This window comes from Phocoena sinus, chromosome 19, assembly GCF_008692025.1.
Source record: "Phocoena sinus isolate mPhoSin1 chromosome 19, mPhoSin1.pri, whole genome shotgun sequence".
NCBI lineage: Eukaryota > Metazoa > Chordata > Mammalia > Artiodactyla > Phocoenidae > Phocoena > Phocoena sinus.
The window spans coordinates 29,533,560-29,555,701 of NC_045781.1; the positions used below are offsets into that span (position 1 = coordinate 29,533,560).

The 22,142-nt window shown below is 48.4% G+C and overlaps 1 protein-coding gene and 1 long non-coding RNA gene across 2 annotated transcripts; one reads left to right on the forward strand and one right to left on the reverse strand.

Moving 5' to 3' along the window:
- Positions 1–554: 554 nt before the first annotated feature.
- On the reverse strand, positions 555–7,130 carry LOC116743458. Its single transcript, XR_004346777.1, has 4 exons — positions 6,884–7,130; positions 5,422–5,487; positions 2,389–2,443; positions 555–785 (listed from the first exon to the last, which is right to left on the reverse strand). It is a non-coding gene; the product is annotated as an uncharacterized LOC116743458 (long non-coding RNA).
- A 5,534-nt stretch (positions 7,131–12,664) lies between these two features.
- On the forward strand, positions 12,665–16,274 carry IRX5 (iroquois homeobox 5). The gene is made up of 3 exons (XM_032613566.1): positions 12,665–13,300; positions 14,364–14,769; positions 14,930–16,274. Exons 1-3 carry the CDS (start codon positions 13,052–13,054, stop codon positions 15,724–15,726), a joined length of 1,452 nt encoding a protein of 483 aa, XP_032469457.1. The 5' UTR covers positions 12,665–13,051; the 3' UTR covers positions 15,727–16,274.
- Positions 16,275–22,142: the final 5,868 nt, after the last annotated feature.

Consider the following 22,142-nt stretch of genomic DNA (forward strand, 5'->3'; position numbering starts at 1 on the left):
GTGTTCACACCACAGAAGCCAGAGGCCTGCCTACCACAGAGGAATCCTTCCATTTTCCTACAGCCACCACAAAGGCCACAACAAGGAATTTCCCGATGGCAAGGCAAACGGTCATTATTCAGTCTCCCCAAATGTAAGAACTCTGTGAAAGACTGGATGTCAACCTTCTTTACATAACAAATGCTCAAACACGTAACAAATGCTCTGCCAGTTATGATTTTTATCTTGTATCTGAGTTGAGCTAATAGATTTTTTGAGAAGAAAATGTTCTATTCCAGAGGGACTAATATAGAGAATTAAAATATATATAAGGATACATTTCAAGTCTTTTTTCTCCCATAAATATAATACAGTTACATTAGAAAGTGATTTTAAACCTATTCTAATGATATCAGATTGCCAGAAGAATTGCTATGCTGGAGAATGTGATTTTTTTTTTTTTTTTTGCAACGCTCTTTTTCAGGTATAAACATTCATTCAATCCAATAAAGTCGTTTTAGAAAAAAAGTCAACATATAAAATTGATTTTATTTTTTCTATACTTTGATTAAAACAGATAGCATTTGGTAATACATTACAACGCTAAGCATGTCAAATAAAATTGGTGATCTAGAAGGGCATAACCTTCTTCTGCATGACAACTGTGGATTTTAAGTGGAAAAATACTGTAATCTATAAATAAGAACATCCAAAACATATTTAAACCACTTGAGCACTTGATTTTTTCCATGGCCTTTGCATCTAGACTGAACAGACCACAGGAAATTTCAGACTGATAGCTGAATCTAAAAGAAAAAAGAAATCCATTTAGTTGTCATGATCATTGTCACCATCAGTCCCTTATATCTTCTTATACTTCACCAACCTCACTTAACTTTGCCCTGTTGCTTTATGCTTGGGAGAAAGACAAATCACTAATCAATTATGCACACTAGTTTAAAATGCTACCTTTAGGAGGCATTTTGATACCTTAGGAATAGGGGTATTTCCTCTAACTGCTTACTTTTAAACATTTTCGATAACACCTTAGGCAGGATGCACTGAACATCTGCAAACACTTAAAAATGCTACAGTCTACATAGACTATCAAACTGCGCCCCAAAAGTGGCGGTACAATTCTGCAACTGGTTGAGGTCACATGGAAAATAGAATTATATGCTAATTTGTTCCTATATTAAGTTATCATAGAAGGTCATACCAAGCACAGTAAAATGAATTCTGGAAAAAAAATTAACTAAGTAGATTGGTATGTACCGTATCAAAGTAAACTGTTTATCTTAATAGATACAAATACAAGGAAGATTTTTAAAACAGGGGCATTTTCTCCTTTTCAAAAAAGTAAATGTTTTAACCAACCCCAGGCAATGACTTGCATGATTTAAAAACACTTTATCTAAATAGTTTTTCCTTAAAGGAGAACAAGGGCAAGATTTTTTTTTTCCAAGGGGAGAAAAGAAATGGAAAAGGGCAGAGTATCCAAAAGAGAATAATTTCCCCAGAAAAAACTTTACTTTATCTACATATTTATTGAATTTTATTCACGTAAATAGTTCTGCACATGTACTATAAAATGAACAGATAGGTTTAAACTAAATGATGGGGTCAGGAGGTACCTACCATATACATTTATTATTTTACTCCAAAATAAACTAAACAACAATATAGATGTTTTCCTTAACGTAGATTTGTATGAAGAAAATACGCTTCATTTAAAAAAACTATTGAGGAAGAAAATCTATATTCATTTTTTTCTGGAGGGCACATCCATAGATAGGCCTTAACCATAGATAAGTTCTAAGGATAAAGTATCAACTTAGAAAACTATAAACCAAATTAATGGTTGAAGAATTCGGGCTAACAGTTTCATATGTGATGATAGTGCAACCTTTATATTTCTATTTTCAAAGGTCCTTTATAGAAAAAAGGAAAAAATTGGGGGGAGGGGGTGATGGAGAACTAAAATCTTACAGCATTTGAAACCAAGGGACCAGTATTTTATAAAGCATCCAGCTTACTGCAGGACACAACTAAGAAGAGTAACAGAGATCATCTGTGTCACACCCTCAGGCAAATTCCTGGGAAAAAATAAAACGATAATTTTCTGTTCTAGAGTCTATCCTATTTTCCATTAAAAGATATGTTTATATTTTTCATTTTATTGCAACATTTCCAATGCAATGCTACAAAAGAACTAGCACTGACAAAGAGCCATCTGAATAACTCATTTTTAATTTCTAAAGGGACTTTACCTATTGCTTTCAATAAAATTTTATTACTATTAGTTATCATAAAATATGTTAGGTTCCCATGGAATACAAGTTAGACATCTTCAAATACTGACTTTTCTACTATATATTATGGGCATTGTTTACCCTATTTTCTCCTTACCAAGTTAGATACGGAGATACTTAGTCAGACATAAGATCTTTGGCTTCTTGATGAACTATAAAATAAAGCAATATACTACTTTATTATCATTCTTGTTTGAAGGACCTTACGTATTGGGATCTTAATCCATTAAAAAGTTGAGAATTACATTTGAAAAGGGTGGGCGGAAGTCTGACAAAAATGAAAACATGCAATGATGCCTAAAATATCAGGGCTTAAGTAAATTAATCTTCATTCCCACTGAAAGCAGTCTGATGTCCAGGGACTAGGAATTATTCTACCATAACACACAGCACATTAAATACTACAATAGACCCATTTGAAATGTCTTAAGATAATTATTATGTCATCTACAAATGATTGTATATAGACTTATATTTTAATATTCAATACCAGAGGTTCTAACGCAAAATATGCTGAAATGGTAAATACATTAATTTGGTTCAAGATAAGAGCAAGCAAATCAGTAGCTATTCTATGACTGAAAGTAAGACTCCAAATAAGATCTGAAAAAGAATCGATAAAAGCAAGGGCAAAATATTTGGACCCTGGTTATCACAAACAACACTATCATTCCTGATGGTTTGCATATGAAACTCCTTATCTCCACTAGCTAGTTGAAAAGAATGAAAAGCTTCTTACAACCAGCTAAAAAGAAAGTCTTTACCATGCTCCTTGAAAAAGCTCATTTTCACATTACTCAGGCTTCATTATGCTAAATCAATATTCGTTTAGTCACTGGGGTTATTGACATATTTTAAAATAAAAGTATACCCTTCAGCTACTGCACTCATTACAGGTAATTTGTCTTGTCAGAGAGCAGGGAATATTATCCTAGTCTTTCAGGGGCTGACAGCCCGTGGAAATACCTCCCCATGGTTACAACTGTAAATAATTTTAAGGTAAAATATTGAAAAATCAATGACTGTTTCCTGCAATCTGTCACAAACAAATCAATCATAATCTGTACTGCCAGAGAGTATGATATGAAGGAGATGGGAGCAGATGTAATTCTTGGCTGGAATCTCTCATTTCAAAATCACTTCACATAATGGTGTCATCATTTAAACACTTAACAGTCAGCGCAACTGCCACTGTAACATCTAGTTGGACAAAACCACAAGGAGGAGGAGGAGAAAATGCCATCACCATTACGTTAACAAACATTTAATTTAAATGGTTACTGCATTAGTAAATTTCAGCCGAAAACAGTTTTACCTGCCCCCTTTCACAGTTTTAAATTAATCAAGGCTGCTTTTCTGTGTACTAATGCTTAATAAATTAGTCCATGTCTAAAGCACGTATTCTTTTTATTTTAAAAGTCCATTATAGAGAACAGAATTTGGAATTAATAAATAAGTCATTTGGATTGTAGAATATCCATAATTCTATCTATAAACAAAGACAAAAAATAGTGTCACAGATGTCAAGATTATACTTTTAAAGTAGGTTTAAAGGTCACATTTGCCCAGATATTAAATTTTATATTTTCCTTCTATTAATAAATATTACATTTCAACTTTGTAATACTGTAGCACATTTTAGAATGACCTGCAAGACCTAGTCAATTCAAAAATACCCTTGCATTCCATACACAAGCTACATCATAGACTGATATTTTAAAAGCTAGAGTAATAACCCAAGTATATGAAGTGTAAAAGTTGGTCAAGGACATAATATTGAATTGTTCTGCAAATGTAAACTGCCTTCCAAGTAATCACTTTTATATCATTTTTTTTCTGGGCTACATGTTAATAGCTCCTCAGCTGCTTCCAACCTCTACCTAGGCAAGAATAAAAGAATCTGAGACTAGTATATTTCATCTTCCTGTTGTATTAACCAAAAACATCATATGATTTAAAGATTAAAGAGTCCCCTTCTTGAAGGTTTTTGTTTTTAAATGTATATTAGCTCTTTAATAGAAGAAATTGATTTTATCTACTACTGTTGCTTACCAATTTCCCAATTATATAATTAGACATCATAAAGCCCTTTATTATTACATTAATATCCCTCCATAGATATAGTTCAGGGAGTGTTTCTGATGACTAGAAAAAGTATATCATTTTTCTTAAAAAGGAAAAAAAATGATATAAATACCATTACACAATTCAAGCCTTTATAAACATTCTTAGACATAGCGATTGATAATTTATAAAAGGGTCTGACTCTGTTTTTAATTTAACTTGCATGGGCAATGTAGCAACATAGCATGAAAAGATGGAAGATTTTCTTATTGACACAGATTTTTCATTTTTCATTTTTGTTGTTCAAGAATCTTAGATTCATTCTGTAACACCAGCATTAGGTTTCTGAAACTGGAAAAGCATGTGGGGAAATGATCAAAGATCTCATCCAGAATAAAACAGAGTCCTCCATTCCATGTGAATCCCTGCAACAGCTGCAAAGAAAGCAACAAGCCAACCTAGTGAGAGGAAACGGAAAGTATTACCCATAGCCTAGGATTACACAAAAAATGGAAAGGGACCTAAAGCTGACAACTAGGGAAGGAACCCGTGTGTGGGAGCTCCTGGCCTCCAGTGCGCTAGAGCAGCCCAGGCTGGGCCTGGTGAGCTCTTTGGCAGAGCCCTGGAACCAGTTGTCAACCAGCAAGTCTCCCACTCAGAGCTGGGTGGTGGCTGGCAGTGAACCACCCTGCCGAGAGCACGTTCCCCCAGAGAAGGCAACAAAGCCAGAGAGGTAAATGAGGACAGCTAAGCAACGCGCTCAATGCCTGCACATCAACCACATGCTAAAATGACATCTACTAGAACGGGGTAGGCCACCATCACAGATCTAATTCTCAGAAAGAAGCTATTTTAAGGGTGCTGAGTATGCCTAGATGAGATTTCTCAGCTCTCCCAACATAGCCTATTACCCCAGGAGGAGGAACTCGAAAACTCAGCACAGGAAAATCAGATTGTTTCCATACCCCAAATTTAAAGAAATTGCTCTCTACTAGATAAAGTTCTTATATGTAATAAAGGCACAGGATTACAGAGGAAAGTATTCTTTTAAAAGAGATAATATTACCTCCCTATCTTCAGAATCTCCTTCTTCCAATAGCCGGTACAGTAGCTCCATTATGGACTGTAGATTCTTAAAGAGAAAAACAGCAAGAGTTAGCTTCATCTTTCCTACCAGTTAGTTCCTTCATTGAATTACAATTTAATTACCAATACTTCAATTGATTTTATTCCTGAATGATATAGTTCTCAAAAAGCATACTCTAGCCATTTCCACTAGAGAACATTTAGTATAACCTTCTCAATTAATCAACCATAACCTATTACTGTTGAAAGGACATGATTTCTTTATATTTTCAAGAGTGGGGAACCCCCCTCACACCACCTATTTTATATAAAAGAAGTATCGGTTTTAATACATTTGAATACCATTAATATATAAGAAATGAACATGAATCTTCATAATAAATTTTGGCTAATAACAGATATAAAACTCAACCAATTTGCATATATGTTTAGATTTTTCCTATATTCATCCTTAGGAGGGAAGAAAAATCTAATCCTCCTGTCTTATAAATTCAACAAGTTTACATGTGGTTAAAAAAACAAAACCAAAACCAAAAACTAAGCTTAAAGGCAAACAAAGAGGAATCAGATTGCTCACTGTTTAACGTTTTCTTCATATTTGTGTGTTTCCTAAGTCACTGTAATGCTTCAGCTCTTGGTCATACATGAAGCCCCATAACGCCCAATCAGTGATAGAAGAACACAAGTGTGTTATTTAAAAACAATTATATAACATTAAAAATCACTTTAATACCTTTGAAAGTATCCACAGAGAAGCACTTATTCTACTGCAGGCTGTACTAGAGTTGCCTTCTGTAGAATTAGCTTTTTTTTTTGGTCATTCAACCATCTTTTTTACTTAAGAAAATATTCTCTATCACTAAATCCAGTACTTGCTCTCCCCACTAGGCAACACAAATATTCTGCACAGTGTTTTTTTTTTCTCATAGCTTTTCTCATCTGCTTGTATTCAGCAGCCCCTATTTTGATGAGAAGTGACAAGTTTTGTGCACACCTGTATATCCTTTGTCTTTTTAAAAGAGTTTAGTACCCATGACTAGAGCTGATACTCCCTCTAAGTTTATTCTTAAAAGAAATGGGGTAATGAAAATAATCAAAAACTGTAATTTGATATAAACATTATTTCCTTTAAATAATAATCCTATTTCTATATCATATCGTAACTTTAGTCTTGATTTTTACAAAAAGCACTGAGCTCAAAAGTTTCACTATCCGATGACAACATTAAAAAATAAATGCATTTTAAGTGCATTTCCATGAATCAAAAATTTTCCTACTTACCAATGCATTGGTAAAATTTTAATAATCAAAGGCCTCAAATGACATTCTCTACATTCTGTGCTTAGACCATCCCTATTTCCAATACAAATACTTTGGTAAAACAAACGCTGACGCTATTTTGGGTTTACTCCACACACAAGCACAACTGTGCAGACACTCACTTGCAGATGAGCCTGGGGATGCGCAAGGACAAATTTCAGTCAACATTTGGAGGAACCCCATGGTTCAGAAGTGAGCTTAGCTGAAAACATCCAAATGTATTACGGAAACATCATACTTAAAACCTGCACAGAAAATGGAATCGGTTCTGTTTAAGGAAACACAGAAGTCTGGTTAAATACTTTAGGGATATTAGCTATGAATATCTAATCTAATTTTCTCCAAGGTATCACTCTATATTATCACAAATAAACAACTAAAGACTGTATCAAGGTGTGGAATATCATTAGCCTGAGAAAAGGCTAGAAAAATGGATTACATAAATGACAACTGCAGGAGAAAATTACATTCTATGCTCTTGAACAAATGTTAAGTGCATCCTTACTAATAAAGATTTAAACTTTAACTACATTTGAATATACTGGTTTTCAATTTTGAAGCATCTAAGTTAATTTGCCAAGCTAAATTGGTGCTCAGGTATACTCTAGCTATAAAATACTGCAGATTTATGCAGAAATAAGTCATGAGTATCACACTCCAGAGTAGTGCTAAACCAGAAAGCAAACCAGAGTCATTACTGAACAAGAAAAAAATAATTCCAAGATTTTACATCTTCTTAGAGTGGTATCAGCTGCTATTCTATTAAGGACAATTATTCTCTATAAAACAGCTAACATTTATACCGAAAGGATGTTAAACTACAGGAGCCAACACAATGTAGACACTGAAGGGAAATACACAAAGATATTGAGATATTACCACACGAAATAGGCTGTGCTATCTCAGAGGTAAAACACTGTTCCAAAATACGATCCTGTTTTCATAATCTGTTTTAAAGAACATGTTGAATTCACTCAGGATTACACGATCTCATTTACCTGCACATTATCAACTGAAGAACACTGACATTTTCCACAAGATTTCTATACTGTAAAAATATATTATATTATTATATATTAATATAGTAATAATTACTTGGTGTTACTTATTAAAACAGATGACAGGTAATTAGCTCATATTCCTATTTCATTGCTTTTAACACAGCATATCAAATTTGAAAATAATGTATGGATAATAGCATTGGGATGCTGATCTTAGCTGCCAGAAAAGAAATTTTTGAAGGGGAGTTGGGGGATAAGTAAAGCAATTATGTCAAAATTAATGCTCTTGTTTTAGTTTCAGCAAACAAATCTAAATAAGTCATTCTTTGATTTTAGTTTACCATGTAATGCTCGGCAGCTCATTATCCTTGGAGTCACGAATGGGCTGTGATTCTACACCTGGCCTCTCCGATCATAACGCCTATGGCCTCGTCCACTTTCATTTCCTCTTTCTACAATGAGTTTTAATATTAAAGAAAAACACTCACACATCTTACAGACACACTGATGGACAGCCAGCTTCCAGGAAATCATGAGCTACAAAGAGAGGGGGGAAATCTTAATGCAATACTTATGTTGAAGGGTATTAGGTGCTGGGTAAGCCAAGGGGTAATATAATCAACAGCATCTGTCCTGCTATTGTTTTGGCATTTGGTATTCAGAGATTTGAAGTAAAGGACAGTAATACTATTCTAGTGGTCATCCAGGTTATGATTCAGATCCTTAAACTAATAAGAGTCCAAATGCACTATCTTCACTTGCTCATCAATTCAAGTTTACAGAACCACATTTTGGAAGAACTAAAATAGTTTTCTTCTACGTCTGGAAATAAAAACAAGGCATTCCATAAAAAATGTAGTTAAGTACCTGACAATAAGAAAAAAGAAATTGTTTTAGATCATTAAAACATTCTAGGAGACTGTCTTCTAAAAAAAGTGAAGGGACATAAATTTCTTATATATTTACCTTTTCATTACAATCCTGTTTCTGCACATTAAGCACGCCTTCCTCTACATATTTTTACTGAACACTAATAAACGTCTGCTTAATAATATACTACGCTATTTATGCTTTTCTTTCTAAATCAGGAACCATTACTCCACAAAGATGGAAGCACAAAAAAAGTCGACAAAGTCATTGCCAAAAAGCCACAAGTAGTATTAATACATGCCAGAACACTTAACATTGAACTATCATTTCTCTCTAAAACTTCTGCTGCCAGAGTGCTGGAAGCTCAAAGACAGGTTTCTATGCAATTAAATTCTCCAAAATCAAAACTGTACAGAAATATGCCGCCCTTCTTATGTCACCATTTTATAGACAACATTTTCTCAAGATCTTAATTAAGATAACGATGCACACCTGTGTCAACATTCTCTGGCAAGACAGCCTTATCAATCATAATCCTTTAAGTACACTCCAAAACTGCAAAGCGATATGACAGAAGCAATCTGTTGCCTTTCCTAGCGTCAGTGTTGTGTCTCTCCCACAAGAATGATGAGATCTTTAAAATACAGCAGATCTCCTTTTATGAGTCTTTAAAGTTTTAACTGTAAACAGTTATTACACTAAATAAACAGGAATAACCTCTTTTGCACTTGATTTAAACAATGACAACTGTACAGCCAAAACTCGAAGAGCAAGCTCCACGACCATGTCTTAACAATACAATTGTGGATCTTATTTTAAAGCTCTAAATTTTAAGAGTTATTATGCCTAACAGGATCCGTGCAGACATGACAAACCAATAAACTCTTAGGAAGTTTTAAAATTAGATTTTTTTAAAAGTCCTTCATTAAGAACAATCAGGGAATACCTATCCCTAGTGTAAGTTAAAATGTTCGGAAAGATACAAATGCAACAGTAAGCCAAAAAGAAAAGGAGTCGTCTTGGTAACCTGGAACCAGAGGGAGTTAGCTCCCACCTCTGCTGGGGGAGAAAGCTTCAGTGACAAGAGACGAGTTAAACTACTGCTAAAAGCACACAGGCTCCCAAACGGCAAAGCTGATGAATAAAGGAGGAAAAGGGGCGGGGGCGGGGTGGAGAGAAGGGAACGTATCCTTATCGTCACTGCCACCAAGACTAAAAGTTAAAACCTCCGGTTTACCAGCAAAAACGTGAAAGCTTTCACATGAAAACGGAGAAAACCCGCCAGATGTTATCTGAATCCCGTCTGCACGCTAATGATCAGCTCTTCCCTTTCACATATTAACACGAGTCTATCTCAGACGCCGGGCGGCCGTGGCCAGCCGAGCATCAGAGCCATCAATGTGCAAATAAACCAGAAAATAGAGACATCCTTAAGAAATGAGTCTCAAATTTGACGTAGAGCGGAGGTGACAACCACAGCAACAGAACCATAAACTCCATAAATTCTAAATGCCTCAATATCTTGCAGGATTCTCTACAGTCCGTGCACCAAAAAGACAGTAGAAAGAAACGAAGTGGGGGGGAGGGGGGTTTTGTAAGTATAGTGTGTGTGTGCGGGGGGGTGCTTAGCTGCCCAGAGTTACATGATGATGTAATGAGAATGTCTGTGTTGACAGACTCAGAGTTTCGGTGGCACAAACCTCCACGGCTCCATTTCAGAAATCAGCATTTCAGAAATCTCGGACGAGAGCCGAGAGGGTGAAGCCGCCGCGCGTGGATGGAGGGGACACGCCCACGCCCGCCCGCCCGGGGACCGTCACACCAGGAGAAGCCCGCCCAACTTTCACGCGGCCCATGCCCACGGAGGCGCGCGGGGCACCGTCGCGTCCGTCCGGTCCACGAGGGGACGCGGACGCGGCTCGAGAGGCAGGAAGCCCGGCCGCAACGGGGCGGGTGCGCGGTGGCATGGAGGACCCGGGGCTCACCTCTCCTCCACGGCGCGGGCGCGCGAGCCGCGGACGCTCCCTCGTGGCTGGCGCGAGCCCCCGGCGGGCGGCGCGCGCGGGCCGCTACAGACCTTTAGCGCGAAGGGCTGCGGCGGCGGCGGCGGCGGCGGCGGCGGCGGAGGGCGGAGCCGGCGGCGGGCGGAGCCGGGGGGCGGGCGCTGGGGAGCTGAGGGGCAGCGAGAGGCGGGAGCGATGCGAGCAGGGCGGGGACGCTTCGGGGCACTCCCCGCGACCACCCGGGCGTTGTCCGAGCCCCAGAAGACATTGCCCCTTGGCTGCCTGAGAGGCCACCACTGGCCGGCTCCGCACGTCAGGCCGCTCAGACTCGCCTCAGTCTCGGCCGGCTTGCTGCCACCTCAGCCTGGCTGTTCCCGCCACCGCCGCCGCCGGCTTCCCGTCTCCATGACAATAGCGCGCCGTCGCCCCGCCCAGCCCCGCCCTCTCGGCGCCGTTACTCGGAGGAAAGCGGGCTCACGTCGCCGAAGGGCGGAGCCAATAGAGGCCAGCGTCCAATTAGAGGTGAAAGCAGGGAGGGATGGGGCTAGAGCGGTTGTAGGAGGACGTCCGCCTGAGGGGCGGAGCCTGGAGGGAACTGACGGAGGGGAGGAGTCAGCGCGCGTGCGTGAAGTCGCGCTGCGGAGAGTGTGCCGTTGTGGAGAGTGGGTTTGTGTGCAGGGGTTGGAGCTCAGGAAGTAAAAGTGTATCTCTCCCGTCAGAGTCATTGAGGGAAACTCTGTGTATAGGCATACTTCGGCTTCCGTGTGACCTCATTATAAAAGGCCACAAAGTCCCCGATCTACTGGGCCCCAGCGGAGTGCCCAATACTGTGCCAGCCCCTGTCCTGGTTCACCAGCGCCCCTGTCTGTCCCACAGTTCGAGTGCTTCTGTGTCTTGTGGCGGCGCGGTGTGGAGAGACAGGCAAAGGGTCTGTTTTGTATTCTAAATGTGTGGCCTTCGTGGGCAAGGGCTCGGCCGGTGACTCGGTTGTGTGTGTTTGCCTTGCCAGCGCCTCGCTGAACAAATGGTTGGGTTGGTTACTGCTCCGCAATGTTAGCAGTGGAGCGTGGGCGGATGCGAGAGTGGGTGCGAAGGGGAAGAGGACCCGCACTCTCCACCACCACCGGCCTGGCGGGGCGAGCTGCGGATAATGCAGAGCCCCGAGAAAGAGGCAGCCAGGCATTGCGGGAGGAGGTGTAGTGGAGTCCGACGACCTACTCCGGTGTAGCTGCTTCTCCGTCTGGCAGCTCTTGCCCACTACCTCTCTAGAGAAAGGCTAACCCCGTAGTACTGGGTCCCCAGTGCCTCCTCCCTCGCCGTCTGGCGGGGAGTTGGTGGAAGGGAGGCCGGGCCGGAGACGTGCAGATGTCCAAGGCCTGTCTCTCGCCCACCTGCTGCTGCTGGCGGAGAGGGACAGTCACCCCAGACTCCCTGCGCCCTGGACGCTGGCATCCATCCGGCTCTCTCGGGGGCCTTCATTCCGGGTATCCAACTCGCTCTCGGGTCCCCTAGCTTGGGGGAGAAGCCAGGGGCGGGTGGGCGGCGATCTGCCTTGGAGCTCAGCCTTCTGGCCAACGAGAAATCCGCTAACGCCGCGATTTACTGCGGCGTACAGAAAGCAGAGCTTTCGCTGGCGCGCGGTCCGCGGCCTCGTTCCCTTTGTGCGTCGAAGCGGCGGGACCGGCCATCAGGGCCCGCCTTGTGTCGGAACCGCCGCTCCACCCCGACTTAGCAGGGGAGGAAAGTTGGAAGAGATCGGCGCGCCTGGGATGTGTTTGTCATCCTGGGGCCGGCGCTCAAGAGTCTGAGAGAGAGAGAGAGAGAGGGAGAGACCTAGGAGGGGAGGGGGGGGGAAATAAGAGGAGGGGGGAGAGGAGTGCCGCGGAGGAGAGGCGGGCGCTAGGGAGGGGCGAGGGGAGCGCCAGCGAGCGGGAGAGGGAGCCGGGGAGGAAGAGGGAGAGGGCGAGGCGCGCCTGGCGGCCGGGTTGGCTGCGGCCGCCCAGAGGCTCCTGCCAGTCCTCCCACCGACTACACCCCGCGAAGGAGGAGCTTCAGGCGCGCACAAGGCGTCAGAATCCTCAATTTCCAACTTAGCATCTTGGCAGGACCTTTGCGAAGCCAAAAGCAGAGCCCCCCAGTGCAAAGAGCGAGGGGGAAAAAGAGAAAGCAGCAAGGGAGGGGGGGAAAAACCCTGCCGGGGCGAGCGAGGCGCGCAGAGGAGCGGGCTCGGCGGCCGCAGCCGGAGGCGCGCGGGAAGCCAGCGAGGAGGCGCCGCGGGCCGGAGCCCGGGAGCCGGGGCCCGAGGAGCGGCGGACCGGGGCAGCCGGAGGCCAGGTGCCCGCCCGCACGCCCTCGCAGGGCGCCGCCCGGCTCGTTGGCGGCCGCGGCGCGGAGCGCCCCATGCCCGTGCGTGGCCATGTCCTACCCGCAGGGCTACTTGTACCAGCCGTCCGCCTCGCTGGCGCTCTACTCGTGCCCGGCGTACAGCACCAGCGTCATCTCGGGGCCCCGCACGGATGAGCTCGGGCGCTCGTCGTCGGGCTCCGCGTTCTCGCCCTACGCCGGCTCCACCGCCTTCACGGCGCCCTCGCCGGGCTACAACTCGCACCTCCAGTACGGCGCCGACCCCGCGGCGGCGGCAGCCGCCGCTTTCTCTTCGTACGTGGTGAGTGAGCTGGAGCCGGGGCGGGCGAGGGCAGCTGCGGCAGCTTGGGGCGGTCGGGGGCTGCGGGGGACACGGGCCTCGGCTCCACCGCGGGCCGCCCCTGCCAAGCCTTGCGGACCCTGCAAACTTGGGCGATTGTCTCCCTCGGCTTCGCCCGGGCCTCGGGCTCAGGAGTTGCTCGGAGAGAAGAGCCGCGTCTTGCTCGGATCGCTGAGTTGGCGAAAGGGTTTTATGGGGAGAGGTCGCTGCGATTAAAGAGCAGCATTTGGTTCAAACGTGAGCTCCAGGCCGCCCTGCACATTGTACTTTATTTCTTTTCCTTTTTTTTTTTTTTGGTTTTGCCATTTGGAGAAAGTAGTTCAAAAGAAATAGACCCGAAATCTGAACAGAAGCGTGCTAAGTCTGTGTAAATGTGTTTGGCCTCGCCTTTAATTAGTCCTCCAAAATGTTGCAAATCCGTAATCCTATCTTTGCAATCCGATTTGGAGGTATTAAATTTCTGAAAAGTCGGGCGAGCTGCGGTGCATCCGGGATTTTTCGGCCGGGTGCACTTTCTGGAAAAGCGCCTTGGCTTCGGTTTGGGGTAACACTTTTGGAGGGGTGGGAGTGCCGAGGCAAGGCTTAGCTTTTCGTTTGCCTTTCTCTGTGGGGAGAAAAAGTCCTTGATTTCCTTTGCTCACCACCCTTGCTCCCAACGCGCAACCACTCGGGTGCGGAGCGCAGAGTCGCCGCCGCTGCCCAGGCCTCTCCTTGGGTAGAGGGCCCGGCCGCCGTGGCCGGATCTGCGCACGGAGGGAGGACGTTCCCGGGCCTCCCAGGGGCCAGGGAAGCCAGGACGGCTCCAAGCGCCCCCAAGGACTCAGGAGTTGGCGCCCCCGCTTCCTTATGAGGAGGAGGAGGCGTTGCCCCAGGGTCTGAGCTCTCCAGCCCTACCCCAGGGGAAGCCTGAGTGCGGGCCTCGCAGCCCGAAGACCCCTGGACGCAGGGAAAGTGTCTTTCAGTCGCCCAGGTGGCACTGGGGACCACGGCCCACTCTCACTTTCTCTCTGCCCCTTCCCTGCAGGGCTCTCCCTACGACCATACACCCGGCATGGCAGGCTCCTTGGGGTACCACCCGTACGCAGCACCCCTGGGCTCGTACCCCTACGGGGACCCCGCGTACCGGAAGAACGCCACGCGAGATGCCACCGCTACACTGAAGGCCTGGCTCAACGAGCACCGCAAGAACCCCTACCCCACCAAGGGCGAGAAGATCATGCTGGCCATCATCACCAAGATGACCCTCACCCAGGTGTCCACCTGGTTCGCCAATGCGCGCCGGCGCCTCAAGAAGGAGAACAAGATGACGTGGACGCCGCGGAACCGCAGCGAGGACGAGGAGGAGGAAGAGAACATTGATCTGGAGAAGAACGACGAGGATGAGCCCCAGAAGCCCGAGGACAAGGGCGACCCCGAGGGCCCCGATGCAGGTTGGTGGACGCGGGAAAGGGTGCGTTAAGCAAAAGGGGGACTGGAGAGGGGGCGCACAGGGCCTGGAGGTTGAGGGCAGGGGTCTTTGCCTTTGCGGGCGGGGACCTGGGCCCCGCCGCGCGGCCTCCGCGCCTCTGACCGCCTGGGTTTCGCCCGCAGGAGGAGCAGAGCAGAAGGCGGCTTCAGGCTTTGAACGGCTGCAGGGGCCGCCCACCCCTGCCGGCAAAGAGACCGAGGGTAGCCTCAGCGACTCGGATTTTAAAGAGCCGCCATCCGAGGGCCGCCTCGACGCGCTGCCCGGGCCCCCCCGCGCCGGCGGGCCCTCCCCGGCCGGGCCTGCGGCAGCTCGGCTGGCCGAAGACCCGGCCCCTCACTACTCCTCGGGCGCGCCGGCTCCGGGCCCACACCCAGCCGCGGGAGAGCTGCCCCCCGGTCCCGGAGGGCCCTCGGTCATACACTCGCCGCCACCACCACCGCCTCAGGCGGTGCTCGCCAAGCCCAAACTGTGGTCTCTGGCGGAGATCGCCACATCCTCGGACAAGATCAAGGACGGGGGCGGCGGGAGCGAGGGCTCTCCGTGCCCACCGTGCCCCGGGCCCGTAGCCGGGCAAGCCCTAGGAGGCAGCCGCGCGTCACCAGCACCGGCGCCATCGCGCTCGCCCTCGGCTCAGTGTCCCTTTCCAGGCGGGACAGTGCTGTCCCGGCCTCTCTACTACACGGCGCCCTTCTATCCTGGCTACACGAACTATGGCTCCTTCGGACACCTTCACGGCCACCCGGGGCCCGGGCCAGGCCCTACAACGGGTCCGAGCTCGCATTTCAATGGATTAAACCAGACCGTGTTGAACCGAGCGGACGCTTTGGCTAAAGACCCGAAAATGTTGCGGAGCCAGTCCCAGCTAGACCTGTGCAAAGACTCTCCCTATGAATTGAAGAAAGGTATGTCCGACATTTAACGCGGGCTGCGTCGGTCCTGGACTTTCCTAATTTATTAAAAAAAAAATGGCCTTGGCAGTTATTTTTCCATCAACATGAGAGAAAAACAAAACTACCCCTCCTACTAAAAAGTTTATAGTTCCTGGAGATGGATGACATAAAAATGTAAACATCTCCACACACAAACAAAAATGTCTTAACCAACTGAAAAGAAAAATTTTAAAAAGGATTTGTATTAAATCTTATTCTGTATATTTAATGTAGCATTTTTGTATTTAAATTGATAACTCAATATCTTTGAAGTAAATTATGAAATTAAGACACCTGTACAGGCATTTAATGTTTTTTTGTAATATAAATATATACATTTGTGTTTCCCCCAGAACTGTTTCATAGTTTAAAAATACAAGTTTAATTTAATTTTTTACACCTATTGATTTTTCTGGGTATGAGCTGAAGTATTATTACAGAAAGGGAACAGGTTATACTCTTAGATTTCAAAAGTAAAAGGAACTGCAGCCGCCTTTGTAAAATGCAAAATATTTAATTAAAAGAGATTTTAACATAATCAGAGCCACTCATTACTTTTTAGAAGCCACAGTAAACTGTCCATCGCCCTGGACAAAAGGTGCAAACTGCAACTTTTTTTCGAAGTGGGGAATGAAAGGTTCCACCGAACCTAGTGTGCCAGCGGGAAACTGTAATTAGGCTTCGAGCCCCGGGGAACCTGGCCCTGCCCGGAATGCAGATTTGGATCACTGATGCGGGCTGCTGTGGGGAGATTGGACCCTGAAGGAGGGAGGAGAGAGACCCGAGTGTGTGCCCAGAAGGGAGAAGAGATGGCAAAGGCAGCTAGAGACACGCACCACCCGAGCTCCATTGCTTAACCTAATTACTTCCAATCAGTGTCGTGTTTTATGCAAAGCAATCAGCTGGTGAACTTTGCTAATGAGTTCGATTTTATGCCGGATTTAGCCCTTATTACTCTTTCAAAGGTGCTCTGGGCTAATGCGGGCGGGAAGCGTTAGGGGATGACAAGGAGAAGGCTTTCCCAAGTCACTGTCTTCTCTACCCCTTCAAAATTGGGCATTGATCTCTTCGCTGGATTTGATTAGATTAGTAAATGTTCCATCCGCGACCGTGCGGGTGGTAGGCGGCCGGGTAGATTACCCGCGCAGCCGCGGGGCTGGGCCGCGGGACCAGCGAGGGGACGGTTCCTCCCTTTCACAGGTAGGTGTCACACTTGTCCTGAATTACAAGCCTGCACTTTGCAGAGTCGGAGATTGGAGAGAGTGGGCGGAAGTGGGGGAGGGAGTGCCATAAGCGCTTGGGGGAAGCAATGGGAGCCCCGAACGGACCAGAAGAGCCCCCCCGCCCCCCCCCCCCCAAGGGCCCCTTTTTGGACAAGCGGCATTCAAAATTTCGAGGACGTTTGCCTAGATAATGAGGCCGTTGTGGACTTGATCAGGCTTGTCACTTTAGCACTCTTGCCATCACGGATTCAAGAGTCCGAGAAGCCACAAAAATATTTTTGAGGTTTTATTTTCTCCGTTTAATCCCGCATCTTTCATCGCAAAACGAAAAGGCAGGTTACGTCTCAATCCCACATGAGGAAGAGATACCGCCCTGCACCCGAGGCCCGCCAGCACGGTCGGTGTTCGCCTCTCCATTTTGCGCGGGAGATGGGGAACCGCGGACTTGTGGAATTTCGTGGGAAATTTTCACTGGTCGGCGGACGGGAGGCTTTACAGCAAAAACAGACCCCAGCGAGGGGAATTAATTTGCTCTATTAAACCCAAGCCTGAGCGTAGAGAGAATGTGTTTGCACATAACACCGGTTTAATTAGGCTAAATCAAAACTCACATATTTGCACTTCTACTCAAGACCACTTTAACCCTGTTTTGTTAAACACAGCCCAAATTTTCACCGGAGTTTTCACTTTTGCTACTTTTTTTTTTTTAACCTGCAACAGGGCTCCTTTAGTTATTCGAATTTAAACAAGCTTGAAAGCAGCATTGTCCAGATGTTTTCTTGAACAGCAGTCGACTTCAGTGTTTAAATTAGTGAGAAAATTCACGCAGGGAAAATGGTTTCAAAGCTGGAAGTGTGAATGATTAAATATGCATGAGACGATCGTATTTTATTTTGTCCCTTTAATTATAAATGATTTTTTTAAACAATTGAATTCCAGAGATGACTTGCCCTACCCCCCGCGCCCCAGCCCCCTCCATCCACCTCCCGACAGCCCGGTTCACAATCAGCTTTTTCCCCCCTGTTGAATATGCAGCCCCAGGAGTCACCTTCTCTTCTAAAAAAGTCAGAAGAATAGGCCAGTCGCCTTCTCTTAAGAGAGAGTTTAAGGACGACATCAACTCTGCGGGATTTGGAAGCACTGGCCCTAAACCCTGCCCAACGATTTTAAAAAGAAAATTGTAGGCTTCCTTGTGTTCCCGGGAATATGCAAATGGCGCGGCGCGGGCCTCCCGGGTCTGATTGCCGAGGCTCCGGGCTGGGAGCCGAATGCCCGCGGGGGCTGCCTGGGAACGGGAACCGCGTACCGGGGAGCCCGTGGCGTTTCTCCCCAACGAGGGGCTGTGCGAGACGCTTCCCGGCTGCGCAGCGAAACCGCCAGAGTCTGGAAGGCTGGTGCCCACGTCGCTGCCCCCCGTTCGCATCCCTCCTGCCCTTGGCCTCTGCAGGGTCGAGGGTTTTCTTTGCGCACTTCGTCCTAAGTACAAGCCCCAAATTAAGTTTAGGGTTTTCTCCTTTGCACAGCTGGGTTTCGGTGGCCAGTGGTTTTTCTGTTGTCTAGAGACTTCTCAGTTTGGGGGAGGCCTGCTGGGCGGGTCGAGGTGTGTGCAGCTAGGAAATGTCTCCCGCGTTTAATCCCAGAAGTAGATGCGTGTCTGTAAGGTCCCAAGTCCCTCCTCGAGCCTCCGAGCCTCAGCCTGGCCGCATCTTGGGCCGTGTCGAAGGCGATGCTCCTTGCAAGGGGGGCTGGGGGAAACCTTTCGGCGTGTGCCAGGGGTTTGTTCGCAGACTTGGACTGGGGCGCGGAAGTTATGCGAAGCAGCGCCTAATACACCTCGGTGCTGGGGTATCGCGGGCGTTTGTCACCTGCGCTTGGCTGCACTGGTTGCAGCCCCCAAGCAGAGCCTAGCTTGGCACTAAGGGGACTAGGAGTCGCTGAACCCCTGGCAACAGAGGCCGCGGGACCACTGAGTGGGGTCCCTGCAGTCAGCCCCACGAGGCAGCGCCAAACCAGGGACCGGCTGGGTTTCTTCCCTTGCCCCCCTGTGCAGGGCCGAATCAGCTTCTGGGATTTGGGGTGAGGAACCAACAGCCCAGTCAATCCCCGAGGGTGCATACTCGGGCATTGAGGTGAGGCTGCAGAAGGGGCCCTTTCTCCTTCCCGCTCTTCGGACCGGGGTGCCAGGGCCCAAACTGCTGTTCCCCGGCCTGGGCGAGGGGGCTTCATCGAGGCCTCCTGGTTTGCAAACCCCTCAGGGCCTCTCGTTCCCTGAGATGTGCACAGCTCTTGGAGCCTGGAAGGTTGGGGGCTGGGCTGCGGTGGTCGTGCGAGCGGTTTCAGAACTGGCCGTTCCTACCAGCCCACCTGTCCCGCCTAACAAGCTGCCAGCTGGGGCGGAGGCACAGAACAGCGCCCTGCGAAGCGCCCAAAGTGAAAGGAATGTGATTGCGCTCCCAAGAGGGAGCCGGAGGCGGATGCAGTTTAGGAAGGGCGCCGCCTACTGGTCCCCGGGCGCCACGCGGCTCGCAGAGAGGAGGAGTTAGGCGACACCCAGCTATGCCCTCCACCCTCAGCGGGGCGTTAGCTCTGGACCCCAAGAGGGTCAAACGTAAATTGCTCCGCCATCCCACTCGCTTCGGCCTGGGACCCAGGACCCAGTTAACATTGGGGATTCGGAAAGCACGGCCTTCGACTGGAAGAGTATTAACCCTACAGATTCCAGTCACGGCTTGGGCACAGCCTTTAAAACCTGGCGGCAGGCAGTTGAGAAATATGCGGGCTGCTGGAGCAGCCTGCAGGGAGTGGAGGGGGCGCGGCGGTGCGCAGCCCAGGCAGTGCCGGTGCGCCCGCTCCGCTTCAGGTGCAGGTATTCCGTTTCTCCTGGCCTTTCCACTCCCGGCCTCTGGGCCCCGCACAGTTTTAATTTGTGGTTTGGCATGTCGGGGGCCTACGACGCAGCCGCGCCCCCAAAGATCGTTTCTATCTTTTGGCCTGTAGGTTGGACATCTTTAGGAAAAGGAAAAACAAAACAAAACTACCCTCGAATTCTTCAAACCATATTTCGAAAGCACCTTTAATGAGCTCGGCGTGGCAAAGGAGGAGGTGCTCACCTGGACGTCCCCCTCTACCCATCCAGAAGCGCTAACGGGAAGTCTCAGCTGGTTTCCCCCGGTGCAAGGATGTTGGGGACAGCGGGGGGCGCGCCCTCTACCTGACTTTCGCCTTCTTTGCCACTCGGCCCCCGAATAGGAGGAAAATCGGCCCGACCGGAATCTTGTCTCCTGCTCTCCCCCCAAAGTGGCCAAAGCTGTGGAACTGGTCCTACACCCACCCCACGGGTCTCCCTTTTGGACCAGGCCAGAGCTAATCTCTTTTCGTTTTCGCGCTAAATGTGACTTGGGTCCCAGGCACGAGGTGGGACGCAGGTTGTGGCCTAACACGATCGCCTCGGGGACCGGCCTGCAGCTCTGGCTGCACACCCAGCGCTGGCCAGCCCCTCCGGGCCGTTGGGGATCTCCGGCCTCCCGTCGGCCGCAGGCCCCAACCCTGGGTCCCAAGGCCGCCCTCCCGGCCGCGCTCGTTTCCGGCGCCCGGACGAGCCTGGCGCTCCCAGACGCCACTTTTCTCAGTGAAATCTGCTTTTATTTGCTCCGAGCAAACCCCGGGCTCTCAGCGCTCTCGCCTGATGGATGCAAATGTAAATGTGCACTTATTTAATTGGATCAGGCCCCAAGATAAAAGAGATAAACGGCTCCCCGTTTGCTAACTTATTTTCCGAGGCATGCAGCGCCGCGTGGAGAGGAAGCTAATGAAGGAGAGGCGCGTCGCTGGGCGCTCGAGCGCTGGTCGGTCGGCCTCGGCTTGGGCGGCGGCTCCTCGTCCACCCCCTCTGTACGCACCCTGCCCGCCGGGTAGGATCCCCTTGGGACTTTCTGTGCAAAGGGACGGGAAAGTGAGAAGGCGCGGCTTTGGCTTCGCGCTTGCAAATACCCAACCTCTTGCCACAGTGTTCTGCGGTTTTTACCCAACTCTCCCTACTGGAGTCCTACTGGCAGGGCCCATTCGATAGAAAATCCTTTCTTGCTCCCCTCCCCAGGCGTCGTCTTTCACCCCAGGCGGGGGTTTCCGAAAGAAAGACGGGAGGGACGTGGAAAAGGCCAGGGGCGTCCCCCACGTCCACCCCGACCCCCGGCCACCAGGGTCCCATGGAGTCGCCCCTTAGATGGAAGGACCACCCTTCTCTGTTCCCAGATGGCCCTCTTTTGGATTCTGGGATTTCTTTCAGGATTGGCGTGGATAACACCCCCTCCCCCAATGTATGCCCGCAATGCACACAACCCTTCAATAGTTTCAAAGGGTCGCAGAACCCGGACATCCAGACTGTAAGAGGAGAAAGGACTACCTGACTCTCAGCTCCACTGGGCAGGAGTTCAGAACTTCAGCACCGGTGCGTCGGTCTCCGCCATCCTCGACAAATTCGTTCCCCAAGTTTGGGCCTCAGTTTTTCCGGCAAAGTTTTTCTTCCGTTTAGGAGGGTGGAGGAGGTCTGGGTGGGTGAAGGCAAGAGGCCGGCTGAGACAGACTGCGGAGGATGGGTGCAAAGGAGCCTGGGAAAGGGGCCGCCCTAGGCGGAGACCCTTGCCAGGTAGACCCCAGAGGCTAGGCTGGGCAGGGCTGGGACTGGTGAGGCCCGGCTGGTCAGGGCGGGCCGGCCACGTCCCATCCCCAACTCGCTGATGGATTGGCTTGTCAGGAGAGCTCTGTGCGCGGAGCCCATCAGAAAGCACTTACCTCGCTAAACTGAAATTACTGTCTTTTCAGGGGCTAATTTGTGTAACTCCCATGGAGGGGCTTGGAGGGGGTTTGATGAGGCATAAAATGATGATTAATGAATTTATTGGCCGCTGCTCATCAAACAACGGCTGGAGAGCTCGGGCCCACACGGGGCGGCCTGGCAGCAGCGCTCAGCACAGCTGGGGTTCGGCCTCCGGGGGTTCAGCGCCTGCAACGGTTTTCTCTTGCACCCAGCCCTGGCCCTGGGGGCTCTCCTTGACCTTAGCCGCTTTCTGCTGACCAGCCTCAGATTTGGGGCGCGGGCTCCAGCCATGCCGCCATCGCCCCCTGCGGGCCAGCGGCTCAGGCGGGGGTGGAGGTGGGGGGAGGCCAGGACTCCAGTGGCTGCA

Bases quoted from the DNA above. Each gene is read 5' to 3' on its own strand.
- IRX5 (XM_032613566.1), top strand. From the start codon at position 13,052: ATGTCCTACCCGCAGGGCTACTTGTACCAGCCGTCCGCCTCGCTGGCG. The intron at 13,301-14,363 runs GTGAGTGAGCTG...CCTTCCCTGCAG, and splicing joins CCGCTTTCTCTTCGTACGTG to GGCTCTCCCTACGACCATAC. The intron at 14,770-14,929 runs GTTGGTGGACGC...TTTCGCCCGCAG, and splicing joins CCCCGAGGGCCCCGATGCAG to GAGGAGCAGAGCAGAAGGCG.